This window comes from Harmonia axyridis, chromosome 4 (assembly GCF_914767665.1).
Source record: "Harmonia axyridis chromosome 4, icHarAxyr1.1, whole genome shotgun sequence".
Taxonomy (NCBI): domain Eukaryota; kingdom Metazoa; phylum Arthropoda; class Insecta; order Coleoptera; family Coccinellidae; genus Harmonia; species Harmonia axyridis.
Window position 1 is genome coordinate 46740570 of NC_059504.1, and position 17933 is coordinate 46758502.

The 17933-nt window shown below is 38.7% G+C and overlaps 1 protein-coding gene across 1 annotated transcript in view; it reads right to left on the reverse strand.

Annotated features, from left to right (window-relative positions):
- The window catches only part of LOC123679177, a 71908-nt gene that overhangs the window by 6311 nt on the left and 47664 nt on the right, over positions 1-17933 (reverse strand). Inside the window, exons 3-5 of the mRNA XM_045616608.1 lie at positions 13203-13347; positions 7020-7142; positions 4739-4909 (exon numbers count right to left, since the gene is read on the reverse strand). Coding sequence (XP_045472564.1) covers positions 4739-4909; positions 7020-7142; positions 13203-13347 — 439 coding nt within the window. The remainder of the gene's footprint in view (positions 1-4738; positions 4910-7019; positions 7143-13202; positions 13348-17933) is intronic.

A 17933-nucleotide genomic window follows, 5' to 3' on the forward strand; every position in this document is an offset into this window, starting at 1 on the left:
GAATGATAACTCAGGGTTTCTAGGTACTCGTTTTCGATCTTTAAACTATTTTCATGCTAAGCAAGAATTTTTTTTTTTGAAAACCAAATAATAGCTGCCCTCTGCAAGTCTATGAAATAATTCCTTCTTTTCTTCCGTCTTAGTATTGAGCAAATTGCTTATGTTTCTCACTTCTTTGCCTGTGTTCACTCAGTTGTTAAATCATCACTCCAACGTTTGCGGGGTCTTCCTACGATTCTATGACTTGTCCTTTGCCACCTTCACCAGTCTGCTGTCGTCCAAGCGGTTGAAAATTGTTATATTGAACTGATCCAATAATCTTTGGGGATCATCTTCGCTCTCCGCAATTAATACTGCATCATCAGCTTAGCACAATATTTCATTTTCTTTGTTGTCAAACTTCTATCCTCTGAGTTTTATCAGTTCGTTCATGATCATGTTGAACAGCAAAGGGCTTAGAGAGTCACCCTGTCGAATGGCTTTATGAACGTCTATTTCTTCTGTTAGTTCACCGTTCCCCGAATAGTCGGTAGAAGCCGAATAGTCTGTAGATTACTGTAGAAGCCGAATAGTCCGTAGAAGTCGAATAGTCCGCAGAAGCCGAATAGTCTGTAGAAGCCGAATAGTCCGTAGAAGCCGATAAGAAACCATTATTGGGAGTATTTTTGTCTTCTTGGGGCTTAGACGGTTTAGTATTCTCAACGGTATAATTTTAAGAGAATAATTCAAAATATAATACATTTATTTTTCGATACATTCAAAAATTTTCGGCACACAATTACGAAATACCTCCTTTAAAAAAGTCGTTAATGTTACTCATGAGAAATCTGCCACAAGACATTACTCCGTCAATAGTCGCCTTGGGCAGCGTAACCATCGAAAAATTACATCTTCCCCTCGCCCCATGAATTATGGATACAACCCCTCGCTGTCGATGATCCATGTCTTGTCTGGCACTATCTGCGATATAAACAGCCCCCATTAACATTTAGACACAAAACGTCCGAGGCGATTTCCAATAAGGCCCTAAACTCGAGCCTTCATGAATAAAAAATTAGATTCGATTCCCCCCCTCTTCCTCACCCCCGCGCGCGACAAATCCTTGCGCGGACGTGACCTAAATGCCATCCTTTGAGGCAATATTTTTGGAGGCGATTATGTTTGGCTGTCCTCCCTCCCGTGTTTATTGGCAGGTTGGACGTTTAACGTTTATCTTTCCTGTAAAGAGGAGGGTGGAGAGTGCGTTCTTGGACGTGCCTTCCTCTCGGAATTTGACACAAGGATGAGGATCCACTTCGGATAAGTAAGGGGTTCCGAATGGGCAGGATATGTTTTCTGAATGTTTCATGGCCGACATATTTGAGGTGGAAATAACGGATCTAACTTTCATTCGTTATTGGTAACGTTAGGCATTTCGTGATGCCAAAATAAGCAAGCATTCACTTGTGGGAATAGTTACTTGTAATACAAGGGCAGAAGGCATTGATAGGAAAAGTTATGTATCTTTGGAGGTTATCCTCTAAGATATGTTTCTACTTTCTTCAACGGTTCGTAACTCCGTTGAAGTAGCAGTGAGTAAGTTGTGGTGAGTAGAGGGTTGTAAATCCACTACAAACCAAGTAAAACTCGCGGTGGAGTCAAAATGATTTATTAACGTCGAAACTTTGAACAAAAGAATGTTGTTGAGAATTACAATGAGTATGGCTTTTATATTAGTTGTGACGACACACAGTTTTCGTCATTGACCGCCTTTCGGAGTTGCTGTAATCTGCAAATTTCGCACATTATTTGGCCTAGATATGGTATTGAGTGCATGAGGTCGATAACTGCTCCCTAATAATTTTCCATGGAATTTGAATTTAAATGTGATTTCCCCTGAACATTCCTCAATGTTTAATTCACATTAAATATACTCCAGGGGCCCCTTGAAGTGAGGAAGGCAGCTTTCAGCATTGTGGTCGTCCTGTTTACTATGACACCCGATTCCAGGTGGTTGATGTGGGCATAGTAAGGTGTCAGGTTTCTTGAAGTAATACTAAACTAATGTTGTGCTTTGAGTTTGAACTTGGGAATAAATAGGTTCAAGTTCAAAACGTGATGCACTTTCGGCAGGTCTTTGGCTTCTCGGTGCTGGTTGAGGTATTTCCCTGGTCGGTGATTCCTCCTTGCTGGTTTTTTCGTAGCGTGCTGTGAATTTTTTTCAGCCCTACGTAAATAGTGATTGCTATAAGTATGACAGCAAGTGTAGTTGCAAAGCTTGTAATGGACGTATGAAGAGTTATGCTCTTCCAGGGAGTTTCGGATTGGCTATCTAAATCGTTCCGGTCAATGAGAAGTTGATCCAGCATATCCGGGGCTTTCCAAGAAGGCTCGAGTGCTATGTCCGGGTTGTCCTTTTCATTTTTGAATGAAAGAATGTTAGGGGGCACCTCTTTGTTGAACGTGGTTATTATGGATGTTTCATCTCTCGTGTGGGCGTGCAGGGTGCTTTTCTTGGTTTGAATAGTACATCCTGATGTAGAATGAATAACTCCAGTTCCATTCAAGGTTGTGTCCTCTCGTTTTCCGTTGCATATTACGGCAATTCTTCGGGGATTATTGGTTACGAAAAGCCAGGTATTTTCCTTGTGTAATTCTTTCCATTTTATGTCACTAACTTGTATATTGGTTTTTCTGCACGTTGACTTGTCCGTGCGATTGTAGATTTCGTCTCTTGACAGGAATACTGTAGCGTTGTGTTGTTTCTGGCATTTGTTGCTGAACCTCAGGCAGTAGGCTGTTACTCTTATGGTTTTCTCCCATGATTCAAATTTCTGTAATAAGATATCCAGAGTATCTTGGATGCATGGATTTTCTTCAATGGTGGTTGTAGTCAAACTATTTATACTTTTTGAGGTGTCTAGTGCGTTAGCGGATGTTGAGCTTTGTATCATTTCCTGAATATTTGTGGGATTTTGACTTAGTTGATCTGGACCATTCCACCATAATTTGTTACTAATTAGTTTTGATGCCGTTACCCTAGTTATGTCAATTCTTTCTGAAATTCAGCATTGTTTTGTGTTAGATATCCTTTTTTGATTGAGACAACAAAAAATCAGTCTTCAGATGATCCAAAATTATTCCCGCTGATTTATTTTCGTCCTCTGTAAATATGATCGAGTATCAGCCAAAATAAATGAACTTGGTTGGCTCAGAGTGGGTAAGTTGTAATGGATGTTTTTTTTCGAGGCATATAACTTTAAGTTTGCATTACTCTTCAAGATGGCGACCGATTTAACTGCTGTCAAGTGATTTAGTTTCAGTTTGGTTTGGAAATTCATCATGAATAGACTCACACCTGAACAACGATTGCAAATAGTGCAATTTTATTTCGAAAATAATGGTTCTGTGCGGAATACGTATCGCGCACTACGTCCATTTTATCGTCGACAAAATTGTCCATCAAAGCAGTTAATTCGATTAACCATGGAACGTTTTCGCACCACGTTTACTCTTATTGATAAATCGCATCACCAGAGACGCCGTACGGTGCGTACAGAAGAAGCTATTGCTGCTGTAGAGCGTAGCATTGAGGAAGACCCGAATGAGTCTATCCGCCATCGAGCACAGGAATTGGATCTGTGTCCATCCACTTTATGGAAGATTTTGCGGGAGAATCTTGGTTTGCGTGCTCACAAAATCCAACTCGTGCAAGAATTGAAGCCAAACGATCATCAAGTAAGGCGTAGATTCGTCGAATGGGCCCAAAATGAGATTGCCGTTGTTCCCGATTTTCATAAGCGAATTTTGTTTAGCGATAAAGCGCACTTCTGGTTGAATGGCTACGTCAACAAACAAAACTGCCGCATTTGGAGTGAAGCTAATCCTCAATTGTATGTCGAAACACCGTTACATCCAGAAAAACTGACTGTTTGGTGCGCTTTATGGGCTGGTGGAATCATTGGTCTGTACTTTTTCAAAAACGATGATGGCCAGAACGTTACAGTCAACGGTGATCGGTATAGAGCCATGATTACTAACTTTTTCATTCCTGAATTGAACAACCATGATGTCCAGGAGCTGTGGTTCCAACAAGACGGCGCAACATGTCACACAGTTCGTGCCACAATCGATTTATTGAAAGACACGTTTGGTGACCGCCTAATTTCACGTTTTGGACCTGTGAATTGGCCTCCAAGATCTTGTGATTTAACACTGCTGGACTACTTTCTGTGGGGCTATGTAAAGTCATTGTCCATGCGGATAAGCCACAAACGCTTGACCATTTGGAAGACAACATTCGCCGTGTTATTGCCGATATACGGCCACAAATGTTGGAAAAAGACATCGAAAATTGGACGTCCAGATTGGACTACATCCGAGCCAGCCTGGCGGTCATATGCCAGAAATCATATTTAAAATGTAATGCCACAAGATTATCTTGCGGATAAATAAAATTCATGTCAATCGAATAATCCATCGTTGTTTTATTGCAATTTAAAGTTCTATAGCTCTAAAAAAAAACACCCTTTAGTTTGGTGCAGAAGGCCACAGGCCCTAAATCCAGACTTGTTTCAATAAACCTCCTGTATCCTAATCTAAATTCTCGAATTCATTATCCGGCAATGGGAACCGGATAATAGTCTTACACGAGGCGAAAACCAACAACAAGGAGACCCATTTCCATAATCACAAGTTGTAAATCCGCCATCAAATTCGAAAATTACAGTAATCGGAAGAGAGAACTGGCCAAACTCACGTGAATAGGAGGCGTTCTGCTGTTGGACGTTTCCGTTCGGAAGCCTGCCGTTCCAACGGCATATGCAGATGAAGACACCCACTAAACACACTAAAAATAATAGGATCGCTGTGGTCAGAGCGGCAACAAACCATGTCAGTTCCATGCCGAGAATGGTCGAACTCTCGTTATCTGAAAAAAAAATTATCACATTTAGATTGTCATCTTCGAACAGTTGGTGCGGATAGTTTGGTTAGGTTAGGTTGGATAAGTCTTTAATGAGAGTGTTCCCACTGCAATAAATTGTGAAATTGAACTGAAAAAAATTCCGGCGCAAAGGCCTCAAAAAGAAGTATCCACAAATGCTACAATGTGGGCTTCAGGGCAATATTCTTGAAGTTGTTGATTACTTTTCTGTCAATCAAAAACATTATAGAGCTTGGTGTTCTTCAGTGCTCCGTGTTAGGACCACAATTTTTTTTTTGTCATTCGTGAGTGGTTTGTCTATTAATTTGGCTTGTCTGATGACAGTGGTGGTTCTAAAAAGGAGTCGTGAGGAGCTCCAGCAGGCTTGTGAAAGCTTGATGGCAAGGTTTTTTAGGTGGTTTCGTTCGAATAACTTAATGGTTAATTTCAATAAAACAGTTCCACTATATTTCGGCCTAAGGACCAGGCCGACGTTTCTTCAAATTGAATTTTCTAAATGATATAATACCTCTTTTCTAAGATCATGTGCTATATAGATGTCTCAAGGGAACTATGTATATACAGATACCTCAATACCTCTTCTCTAAGATTATGTGCTATACAGATGTCTCAAGAGAACTATGTGCTATACAGATATCTCAAGAGAACTGAAGTTGGAAAATACAGGCCTATGGCCCAAAATATGTGGAAGAAGAAGACAGATGTCGCCGTCCTGGTAGCAGAGGTCGAAGACAACCCACAACACCCCGTGTTTGAGTTCAAAATGGACGCAGAAGAATTGAACATAAGCATCATCTGTGAGAAATATAAGACCATAGTCATCGCCAAAGAACCTATCCGATGTAAGATAGAAATAAAAAACAAAATCATAGAACTGTTTCAACTGAAGTAACAGTATCCAGTGAACGATGCGCTGTAGAAGATGTACGAGCACAAGCGCACAAAGCCGCAAAGATCGGAGGCTGTCTGTGAGACGTAATCTGGACCAACGGAACCATGAGCCATAGAGCAAAAACTCGCATATACATATAGGGCGTGTATAAAACCCGTGCTCACATACGCCGTCAAAACGGGGTCAGAAACATCTACAACTAAGAGCATGGCAAGAACAACAGAAATGAGTACTTTAAGAAGCATCAAAGGAGTAACACTCCTCATGTGAGGAGTGCGGACCTAAGGGAGGAACTGGAGACGTAGGATGTTCATAGCAGGATCAGAGCACTCAGGAGGTTCTGGAGATACCATGTAGAGATGATGTCAACAGAAAGTCTGGCTAAATGGACGGAAAAACAGATCCCAAATACACGTAGGCCATTGGAACGCCCATCAAAGAAATGGAAAGAAAGCTGGAGCTCAATATCACAAGAGACATAACAATAACAGGAGGAAAGCAGAAAAAAAACAGGACACACTCCTATTGAAAAGGGGAGGAAGAAGAAGATATAAAAGCTTCAGCTGATTGCATGCAATTTCTTGCAATCCATATTGACAGAAAACTAAGCTGCTCATTCCATATCTATATTCTATACGAAAAACTGCTTTCTTTGCAATAAATAGGCTCAAAGACTCTCCTCCTCGTACTTGTCTTATTGACATCAATTATGGTCTTGTTTACAGCCTTTACCTTTTAGACAATATCCTACTCTGGGGCAACAGCATTACTGTTTCAAAAGTGTTTGGTTGCACAGATGAGAATTAGATTGATTTTGAATTGGACACCTACTTCATCATGCAGACCAATATTGTTTCTAATAAAATATTACCACATCCTTGTTTTCACATCTTGAAATATAAAATATGATATCATCGAAATGTTTTTATTCAGTTCAGTTTCATAGTTTTAGGTGCTTTTACTCAGAGTTAGAATGATATCATACTTTGCAATCATTGTAATCGACCTATCCTAGACACTTTGTATTGTCTTACAGGATCAATAAATAATGTTATGATACCTTCTTTTGATGAAATGTAGATCATAAAATAAAAAGGGGGAAATAAAAACTTCAATTTGTTCTGGCTGTGGTATACCCACTTGTTTTCCCAGGAACACTCTCGAAAACAGTATTTCCCTGTATAAATTCAAATTTCAACTTACTCTGACAAACAGTCGGTGATAACTCATCTGAACCATCGGCACAATGGTTGACATTATCACAGACGAGGTCTGTCGCTATGCAGAATTCCCTAAGGTTGCAACGAAACTCAGTGCAGGCGTGTTCTGGAACAGAAAGTCATTTGGAGTGATCTATAAATATTTATGTAGGATCCAGTTTATTGTTTCCCTGTAAATAATGGCGATGGTCAACCGGAACCTATTAGTTTCTTTTAATGTCGAGGGCATGACAGTTTCAATAGATTTACAGGGAACGAATTGTACATAATGTAAAAAGGATGTGCTATTCTTCGGGATGTCGAAGAATGTCATATGTCGATGGTCAAACTTAAGGGATTTATGGGGTTGGGAAAGGTTTCGGAACAAGACGATTATGCCACATGTGTTTCATGCTTTTTCTCATGCCCTATTTCTTCTAGAATGTTCGATTCCAGGAACCGGAAGATCTTTGGGGGCGGTACGGCGGAAATCTTATTGGACTAGGGGGATGGTACCTTCCCCAAAGGGTGTGGTCAAACCGAGACGGGGTAGTACCAATCGACAGAGAGCACAGTTAAGATTAAGCCGAAGACGGAAACAGTTCAGATTAAACCAAAGACGTGTACAGACGGTACAGTTTAACTTAAGTCGAAGACGAGACAAGTTCGGTCGGTCAACTTAAGACGTAAGACGTAAAGACGGTTCGCGGACTAGATTAAGACGAGTCGCGAACAAGTTAAAGACGAGACGACCGAAATCTTTAAGTACGACGAAGACGTTTCGAGTTATCAATTAAACGTGTTAAAGACGAAATTCAGTACCGTAGTGGGAAACTTGTAATTAAGACGTAATTAAGATCTTCCCAATACCGAGTTTGTACTGTATGATTGTGGCTTTGTAAATAGATGTGAATAATTCAAAAGAGTTTCATTATTATAAATCCAACAAAGCCACGGAGAAAAGACGAAAGGCCAGGTAATCGAATCATACCTCTAGACGATCGATTAACCAAGCCTGCATTTTGGGGGCTCAACCGGGATTGAAGTAAACAAGCCTACATTTTGGGGGCTCAACCGGGATTGAAGAGGATTTTCAAGGAGAAAATCGTTCGGGATCAAAGTGAAAAGCCTACATTAAGGAGAAAATCGTCCAGGACCTGAGAGGAATTTTCGAATATTCGACGTAGACGAGAATATTCAACAAAGAGAAGGAAGATCAACCAAGAGACGAGGAGAAGGACGAAGAAAGACGGGGACCATCAAGGAAAAGTGTGTGAAGTTATAAAAGGTCATTTTTGTGTAACAGTGTGAATAAAGGATTACGTTCAACAAGACGAGGAATTGTACAAGGTAGAAATTTTTCTTTTAAGACGAGGCTAGGAAAAATTCATAAGCTGTTGGTTCTGCAATTCCATTTGACTTAATTTGATTATTCACTGTTTTTTGACTTTTATTCACTTGAGAATCTTTTCCTGTATCTGTTTTTCTCTGGTATATTTTAATCAGGATTGAAGACGATTATTTTGATATCCGATTCTCAAATCTGACGATTTATTTTCTGTAGATTTAGTGTGTTGATTTTGTTTTTTGTTCTTATTTCCATTCATTTTTGTGTGTGCCCATTTTAATTTGTGTGACTGTTGCTTTTATTTGTGAGCGGTTACTGAATTTCTGTCTACGGGTAAAGTAAGACGATTCAATTTAATTTCATTCCGTTTCGGCGTATATACTTAAATTGAAAATGTACTCGTTAGGCGAAATAAAACGTATTGAAGACGGTATTTCGAAAGCCAAAGTTCCGGCTATAAGAGCGCTGCACATAGCTTGTTTCGGGACCGAAGGTGACAAATACAAAAGACGTAGGGCAATACGAAACTTTGACGGATTTGATTGGGACAAAGACGATAGCGAACATCAAGACAAAATCAAAGACGTTGAACAAAAATTGACGGAGACTGATTTAGAGGCGGTATGCCAAATTTTGAATTTACCATACGAGGGTTCTACGGAAGAGATCGCCAAAAGGGTGTGCGATTTCTTGTGTGGTCCCCTTTTAGAGAAAGACGACGACGAAGACGATGACGACGAAAATGACGATGATTTAGTTAGCTCTGTTTCTGTATCGGTGTCGAAAATGAAGCTCGAAGAGGAAAACCGTAATTGTAGGAGTAGATTCTCTTTGACGTTTAGGGACGTAGAAGATTCCATTCGACAATTCACGGGGGCCGATAATTATCCGGTCGGGAGATGGATAGAAGATTTTGAAGAAATGGCTGCAATGACGGGTTGGTCAGATCTTCAAAAACTGATATTTGCGAAAAAATCGCTATCAGGTTTAGCGAGATTGTTCATTCAATCTCAGAAAGGGATAAAGACGTGGGCATCTTTAAAAGAGCGGCTATGCGAGGAATTTGAAGTCCGTGTGAGTTCGGCGCAAATTCACAAACTCCTGGCTAGCAGGAGTAAGAAATCTAGTGAGAGTGTACAAGAGTACATTCTCGCTATGAGAGAGATTGGTAGTAGAGCCAATATCGAAGAGGAAGCGATAATACAATACATCATAGACGGTATTGCGGATATTTCCGCGAATAAAATAGTATTATATGGCTCGAAAAATTTTGGTGATTTCAAGCAGAAGGCCAAAATTTATGAGGAAATCACCAAGAGGGGGGATTCTCACTTTCAGAGGAAAGATGTAAGATCAAACGGTAATGTCAAGCGAACGGAGACGAACGAGAAATATTGCATTAAAGACGGAAAAAATGTTGCGCAAGCAAGCAGCGAATCTTGCTATAGTTGCGGTAAAAGAGGGCATAAGTCGAGGGAATGTCCAGATAAGAGCAAAGGAACAAAATGCTTCCGATGCAATAAACATGGACATATCGCCGCGAGTTGCAGAGAAAAGGCTGAAACCACGGAAGTGGCCGTGGTGGAATCAGTTCCCAAAAATGCGATCAGACTTGTTTTTGGGGCGTTTGCAGTTGAGGCTCTCTTTGATACCGGAAGCGAAATAAGCATTATTCGCGAAGATATTTTTAATTCTTACCTGCGTCACTTACCGTTAGATAACGACGTCACCATCATTAGAGGTTTGGGTCATTTCAAAGTGAAAACGATGGGTTCTTTGAAATTAGACGTGAAGCTAGATGGACAATTGTTCAACCTCAAATTTCATGTTATCCCTAAGGGATCATTGGGATTTCAAGCGATTCTTGGTACCAATATTCTGAAACAGGCTACTGTTTTAATTGGAGAAGAAGGGATTAGCGTGAGATCAAAGGAACAAGCGGTTGCGAACAGTTGGTTGATGCATATCGCCATCGACGACGACGAAGATAGAATTCATGTAGAACACATCGATAGTAAACCTTGTAAAATTAAAGACGGTAAATTGACCCAGACCTACATAGCGAATAAAAAGAAAGACGTTGAATTGAAGATTAAGAAGGAACGCATAAGCCAGGTAACGATTACGACCGATGTTCCCAGAAGAAATAGTAAGGGGGAAAGGGTCAGAATGCGTGAAAAAGAGAATCGGTCAGTGGTTGAAGCGTTTGAAAATGAAATGAAGAAAGAAAGTAAATGCGCAGATCAGGTACCTAAGGTACAAAAGGATGGCAAACGAAGACATGATCGACGGAGAAAGAAAGTCGAGACGCACACGGTAGGAGACCTGGTAGCGATAAGGCAAACGCAATTCGGCGCGGGTTAGAAGCGTAAACGAAAGTTTTTAGGCCCATATGAGGTATCGCAACCAAAGACGAAAGACAGGTACGACGTGACGAAAGTCGGGGTTCATGAAGGCCCTACGAGGACATCCACATATGCGAAACTCATAAAACCGTGGATACCTCACAGAGATGAAGACGATGTCGAGTTCGGGTCGAACTCTAATTTTTAGGGGGGTCGAATGTAGGATCCAGTTTATTGTTTCCCTGTAAATAATGGCGATGGTCAACCGGAACCTATTAGTTTCTTTTAATGTCGAGGGCATGACAGTTTCAATAGATTTACAGGGAACGAATTGTACATAATGTAAAAAGGATGTGCTATTCTTCGGGATGTCGAAGAATGTCATATGTCGATGGTCAAACTTAAGGGATTTATGGGGTTGGGAAAGGTTTCGGAACAAGACGATTATGCCACATGTGTTTCATGCTTTTTCTCATGCCCTATTTCTTCTAGAATGTTCGATTCCAGGAACCGGAAGATCTTTGGGGGCGGTACGGCGGAAATCTTATTGGACTAGGGGGATGGTACCTTCCCCAAAGGGTGTGGTCAAACCGAGACGGGGTAGTACCAATCGACAGAGAGCACAGTTAAGATTAAGCCGAAGACGGAAACAGTTCAGATTAAACCAAAGACGTGTACAGACGGTACAGTTTAACTTAAGTCGAAGACGAGACAAGTTCGGTCGGTCAACTTAAGACGTAAGACGTAAAGACGGTTCGCGGACTAGATTAAGACGAGTCGCGAACAAGTTAAAGACGAGACGACCGAAATCTTTAAGTACGACGAAGACGTTTCGAGTTATCAATTAAACGTGTTAAAGACGAAATTCAGTACCGTAGTGGGAAACTTGTAATTAAGACGTAATTAAGATCTTCCCAATACCGAGTTTGTACTGTATGATTGTGGCTTTGTAAATAGATGTGAATAATTCAAAAGAGTTTCATTATTATAAATCCAACAAAGCCACGGAGAAAAGACGAAAGGCCAGGTAATCGAATCATACCTCTAGACGATCGATTAACCAAGCCTACATTTATATAGAGCGAAGTCGCCAACATGAACGAATAATTTATCTTTTCGCACATTGGAAAACTAGTTCTTAATTTTAGTCTTTCGTTAACAAAACTTTATTGAACTAAGGGGTTTTCCAGTAGGAAAAATACAATTTAAAATGGTTTCAATGGCAATACTGTGTGAGTTTGTGTTCAGTAGGTTATGCACAAATCCCAAATTTCAATATCAAATTTTACATGAATCTTGATATAGTGATTTCACTCAATCTGTAGTGAAAATTAATAAAGATTCTATAAACTGGTATTATCATCTGTAAAAAAAGATTGACAAGAAACACCTTGTATCTCGAAAACAAAGCAATTGCAGGCCCTTGTTTATTGGACTTTTTTCAATCATTCAAGGAGTCTCTCATTTTCCTTTATACTTTCAATTTAGGACCATCAAGTAAAATCATATTCAACACCCCACAACTATTTTTTTTGTACCTACACCTCACTTTTCTTAAAGCCGAATTTACATGTGTCAAGTAGCTAAAGCAAGTTATCAAATCAAGTAACTTAAATCAAATGATGGTGAGTCTACACATAATTTATTACTATGGTTTAGTATTAATTTCAAAAATGGATGCAAGTTCTGTGTTTTGTTCGTTAATAATAAAACGTATACCATATATATGTGGCGAATTGATAGAAATAACGCCTGTATTTCATTTTTAATTTCAGGCAACCCAAATCCTTCCATTCAGATAATCTCTTCATTTCCCTTATATGCTGATTCTCGAGTTTGTTTATTTTCATAAATGGCTGACCTATTATCTTACAAACAAGGTTTTTCTCTATATTTTTGCACAAATTTCAATGTGGTTTCTTCATTGCAATGAGACATCTGAAAACTTGACACAGTACCAACGAATAAAAACACACCCTCTGCACAATTCATACTAAATTACTTTCCTAAATTGACTTGTTTACACGTGTTCAATTTTGGAGTTGAACATAAGTAGGGACGCGACTTGTTCAAGTTAATAGACATTGTTTGTATTCAATTGATTAAACGGTCTACTGAAAGCACCACTTGCTCAAGTACTAAATCAAGCGGTTCACACGATGGAGGTAACTAAATTTCTTCACTTGATTCAGTAACTAGCTTTAGCTACTTGACACGTGTAAATTGGGTATAAGTTCCTCTTACAATTTCAATTTAAGTCGACCTACTTCTTGTAGTACCCCTATAATTCCCGATCTTCCCAACAAGTTCTCTCACCACCTAGCTAAGCTTAACGGATATCCAGTTGGCGAGAGCAGAAGCAACTTCGAGAGACCCCTGATTAATTTGGAGAGATTCTCATTACCATGAGATCTCAAAAGGCTCAGGCCAATTCTCGGGTAATTCGGCATAAATTAAAACTACGATCAATAGAAAAAAATGTGGATATACTCACTCGGATCCTTAACGGCAGTAATGACAAGTTTGAATCCGTTCGATTCTGTGCCCCAAGCATCTGTGACGTATTTGAGGGTGACGTAGTTCGTCCTGGTAAACATGGCGCCCAGGTTTTGTTTCGTGTTCTTACAGGACAAGTCGAACTGAAATGAGAGAAGAAGCAATTTATTGATCAATTCCATACTGGCAGATGGTTTGATCAAATCGCACATAACATCTCACATTTAATAAAAAAATTAATTTACATTTGTTTCTTTATTCATCTAAAATTCTGTTCATATCGAATATAAAATATTTCGAATTATCTGTGGACTCGCTAATATACTTAAAAGACGAAGCTTCCAAACCTTTAGCCAGGGGATCTTTTAATTAGCGTTTGACGCACATTTCAACCTCAAAGTCATGTCATTATCCTAACCTGTCCTAACCTAACCTCATCTTCTTGTAGATTAGATGAAAAATATGGCGAAATAAACGAAGGGATGAGTTGTAATCCTTGACAACTAATTTTTCTGTTCTGTGAAATAAATTCACTGTTTCTGTGGAATAAATTCACAATAATGGTTATTAAAGCCGATACAGATAATTTATTGATTTGGTATAAACACATACTTATCCGCCAATAAAAATAACAAAAATTGAGTATTATTTTTGGAAATATAAGAAAGCTCATTGTCGTGTTGAAATTAAAATGAAAAATGCGTGTTTTGTATCAAAATGATCAAGAATTGAATTTGGCAAAAGAGTTAAGGCTCATAATGAATCGTTCATTTTGCTCGAGTGTATCTATTTTCATCAAAACCTCCTAAATTCTGAATCGGAAGTTTTCGATGACCACTAGATAATTAGGTGATGAAATACTTCGTATTATACATAAAATCAGCATTTAAGACATTCCCAAATGAAAATTTCGAACAGGCCTTTCAAATTCCATGAACTGCTATTATATTCTTTCTTTATCCACTTGTCATAGAAAATTTTCGGTCCAGATGACAGTAGTGAATCCACACTAATGATAATACATAGATGTGCCTTTTGGAAATCATATAAGGCAGAGGTTTGACTCCGGCATTAAAGAGAGAAAGGTTGAGCTCCCATCATTTAACCATGAAAAAGAGAATAAAGAAGTTTGAATTTCAACCAATGATAGACTAGTATTAGTTGTTGTGATGCAGTGATGCACAAACATCATGCTTCTAATAATGGAAACCATTCTTCTCAACGTGCTATCCACAATCCATATACAAGGTTCATAACAACGTTTCAATTACCAAAGTTAGAATAATCCGATTTAGGTCAAATATGTGCCGTTTCGTTGCCATTTTGAAGGTAATATCATTATGCCTCTCTTATATTCGCCCTCGTCCCAAATAGGCCAAAAATTGAGTCAGTATTTTCACAAACCTCTGTTGAAGCGAATTTTTCACAAGCAAACTTGAACAGATGATAATTACTAGGTGCCAGGTGCAGACTATAAGGTTAGTGGATGCATAAGAACCTCCCAACCAAGCTCCCGAAGCTTCTAACGAGTCATTATCAATTTGTGTGGCATGGCGCTGTCCTGATGAAATACAATTCCCCTATTTGCCAAAGCTGGCCTCTTCTGGGCGATTGTTTCCTTCAGACGGTCCAATTGTTGACATCACACTTCCGAGTTAAAAGTTGTGGCAGCAGCTCATAGTGGATAATTCCCTGCCAATCCCATCAAAGAGGCAGAAAAACCTTCCTGGACGTTAATCTGAGCTTTTCCTCCATTTCCGCCGTCTCACCGCATTTCGATCACGACCGTTTTCGCTTGACGTTGTCGTAAGTTATCCAATTTTCATCACTTGTCACCAAGCGCTTCAAAAATGGGTCGATTTTGTTGCGTTTCAGCAATGATTTGCAGATGGAAATTCGGGTGAGGAGAGCTTGAGATTTCTTGAGATTAGGCTTATGCATATGATCCCAAATGGTGTTTTGTGCAATATTTAGCTCTTGGGCAATCTAAACAGTTCTTACAAGACCTCTACTCTTATTGAAACAATAATAATAATTAGACTGTCGGACTGGACTTTGTCTAAGATTTTATCGATATTTTCGACAAGACCTCTACTCTTATTGAAACAATAATAATAATAATAATAATAAGACTGTCGGACTGGACTTTGTCTAAGATTTTATCGATATTTTCGACAATTGGTCTTTCAGTGCGTGGTACATATTCCACATCGAATTTACCGGAACGGAATCGACGAAACAAAAATTGGCTGTAGAGTACCATAAACACTATTTACATTTTCAGCCGTCCTGCTTGCAAAGCGCCTATTTGATTTCAAAAAAATTGTCTCTTGAAAATTTCATTATGTTACTACTAAGAAAACATTTTTGTGTCAAAAAGTACGTCTTGTTTTATCAACTGACTTTGCGCCCCTACAAAATGTCCAGTTTGCTGGTCCTGGCAGTGGCCCTGATAAGTTGAATGGAATATTATAGTTTAGAAATTCATTGAAGGACCAGTTTAACAGTAAATATAAATATGAAAGATCTCATCTTATGTTGACAAAGGAGTAAATACGTTACATGATACAAATTCTTTATAAACCAATGAGAATAAACAACACCGCAACAGATTGGGATCGGCCAACAAATAAAATCCATCCAGATACATGCCCAGCATCCATTCCATCACACCCAATCCCCTAAAACCAACGCGACCGGTTATTAAATCTTTTTTTTTTCAATTATCGCCACACCGCGCTCTCTCGTATCGAAAACCGAAAAAAAAACGCCTAAAAATCGAAAACGGCCGCCTATTGCGGGGCATTTCCGATACGAGATGAACACATCGCAGCTTCATGACAGGATTTTGTTATGTGATTTATCCCGGCCGCGAACCGAACCAGATACGCGGGCATGTTTATAAAGGCGAATTGAAAAGCCGAGAGAGAAATTTGAATGATGGCGTACCCGCATATATATATACTCCACCCGCAATTCTGGCTTGATCGATGTGGTCGGGAAGCGTATTGGCATTCTGTGCACCACTGTATACGATTCTATTTATCGGCGTTCTAGACAGAATCGCAGAACGAACGGGGTGATTCAAAATTCAGTGTCTAGATTTCAAGGGCTTTCTTTTGGTCAGAATAACACTTTTTTCTATAAAAGTGTGACCGAAAAAGCTTCGTTACCGTAACTACACAGCGGTACTCACTTGATGAATTACAGCACTCGCCTGCGGCTCGTGCTGCAAACTTCATCTGCGTGAGTTATGACCATTACCGCAAGTTAAATACTATACTTTATCTACGACTATATCAATAAATACTAAGAAAAAAATACAGAGTTAGAATATAGACAGAAGGAACGGGAAATAAACATATTAGCTTCGGCTAGCTCGAATCCAGTATTGAGTACAGATATAGAACTTTATTGAAAAACTTTAATAGTTGCCTATAAAAATGCATTAAAATATACCAAAAAATATTCCCTGTAATCGATGACTTAATGATCTTACTACTACACAAATCTTGAAAATTTTTTCAAACTCCTTTATATTTTTTCGGGCAATTAATTCTATATGGTAAGATTAACTGTTTGTCTTTTGGAAATGTATACCTATATAATATTTCATCTTCACTATCTGAATTAATTGTTTTCAGCAAAACATTCACAATAATTAAATATCAACTTAAATTGAAAACGTCAAGAGTGACATTCCCTCGGACATTCCTCCCCTCAATAACAATAATCGAATGTTCCCTTTCGGCCAATCGAATAGAAGCAGAGAAGTATAGAAGCACAGATCCATATTTTCCGATTTATTAAAGTAAGTTATAGTTGTGAGTTATTATAACTCGCGCTGTTTGTTAATAGATACTATTATTATTATTATTATTAATTACTAGAAATGTGAAAAAACTACTAATAAAGTTACAATGGCGAATGCTTCATTCTCTCGGCGCTCGAGGAATCTGCTTATTCAGTCTAAGCGCGCGAGAGGTTGCAGAAATATATACCGTGCGGCGCGTGCATATCAAGCTCAAGTAATATCAAGTAGCTTGATATCAAATCAAGCAATAACTATCTAAAATCAAGTCATGTCGAGCTTAAGTTTGTAATTTTTAACGATTTTGATTTCCAAATTAAGTAGTCCGTTAAAATGTCAAGCTACTTGGTTTGATGAATCCCTAAGTACTTCCTTTCACTATTGTGATATTCCTAAATTCTACTGACGATTATAATTGAATGAATTAATTCCTCCATAAATTTATATGCGAATGAAACAATTAGTTGCCAAGGGTTATTACGCATCTCATCAGTTATTACGCCACATTTATCATCTGATCCATAAGAAAAAGATGAGGTTAATTGAACCAGACTCTTTCTAGTAATCCGTACAAACTTAGGTCATCGCAGGAATGCCAGAAGGAAAATGAATGGGTCTCAATGTTCGACTGATTTGCGGAAAGCCACGTGGAGGTTATTCCGCTTTAAAACGATGATCTTAAGAGAAAAACATAATTGTTGGTTGATAATAATTATGAAAATATTGAAAGAATATTAATTTCACTTATATTAATGAAAAACTGACGTGATTAAACGAGAATAGGTTCAAAAAAAATGTTTAAACAAAAATTAACTATATGAATGCAATAGACAAAAGATAAAGATGAAATAATATTGAATTTCACTAAACGGGTTGACCTCCGATATTTTTCACCAGAATTGTTCAATCAAGTTGTCT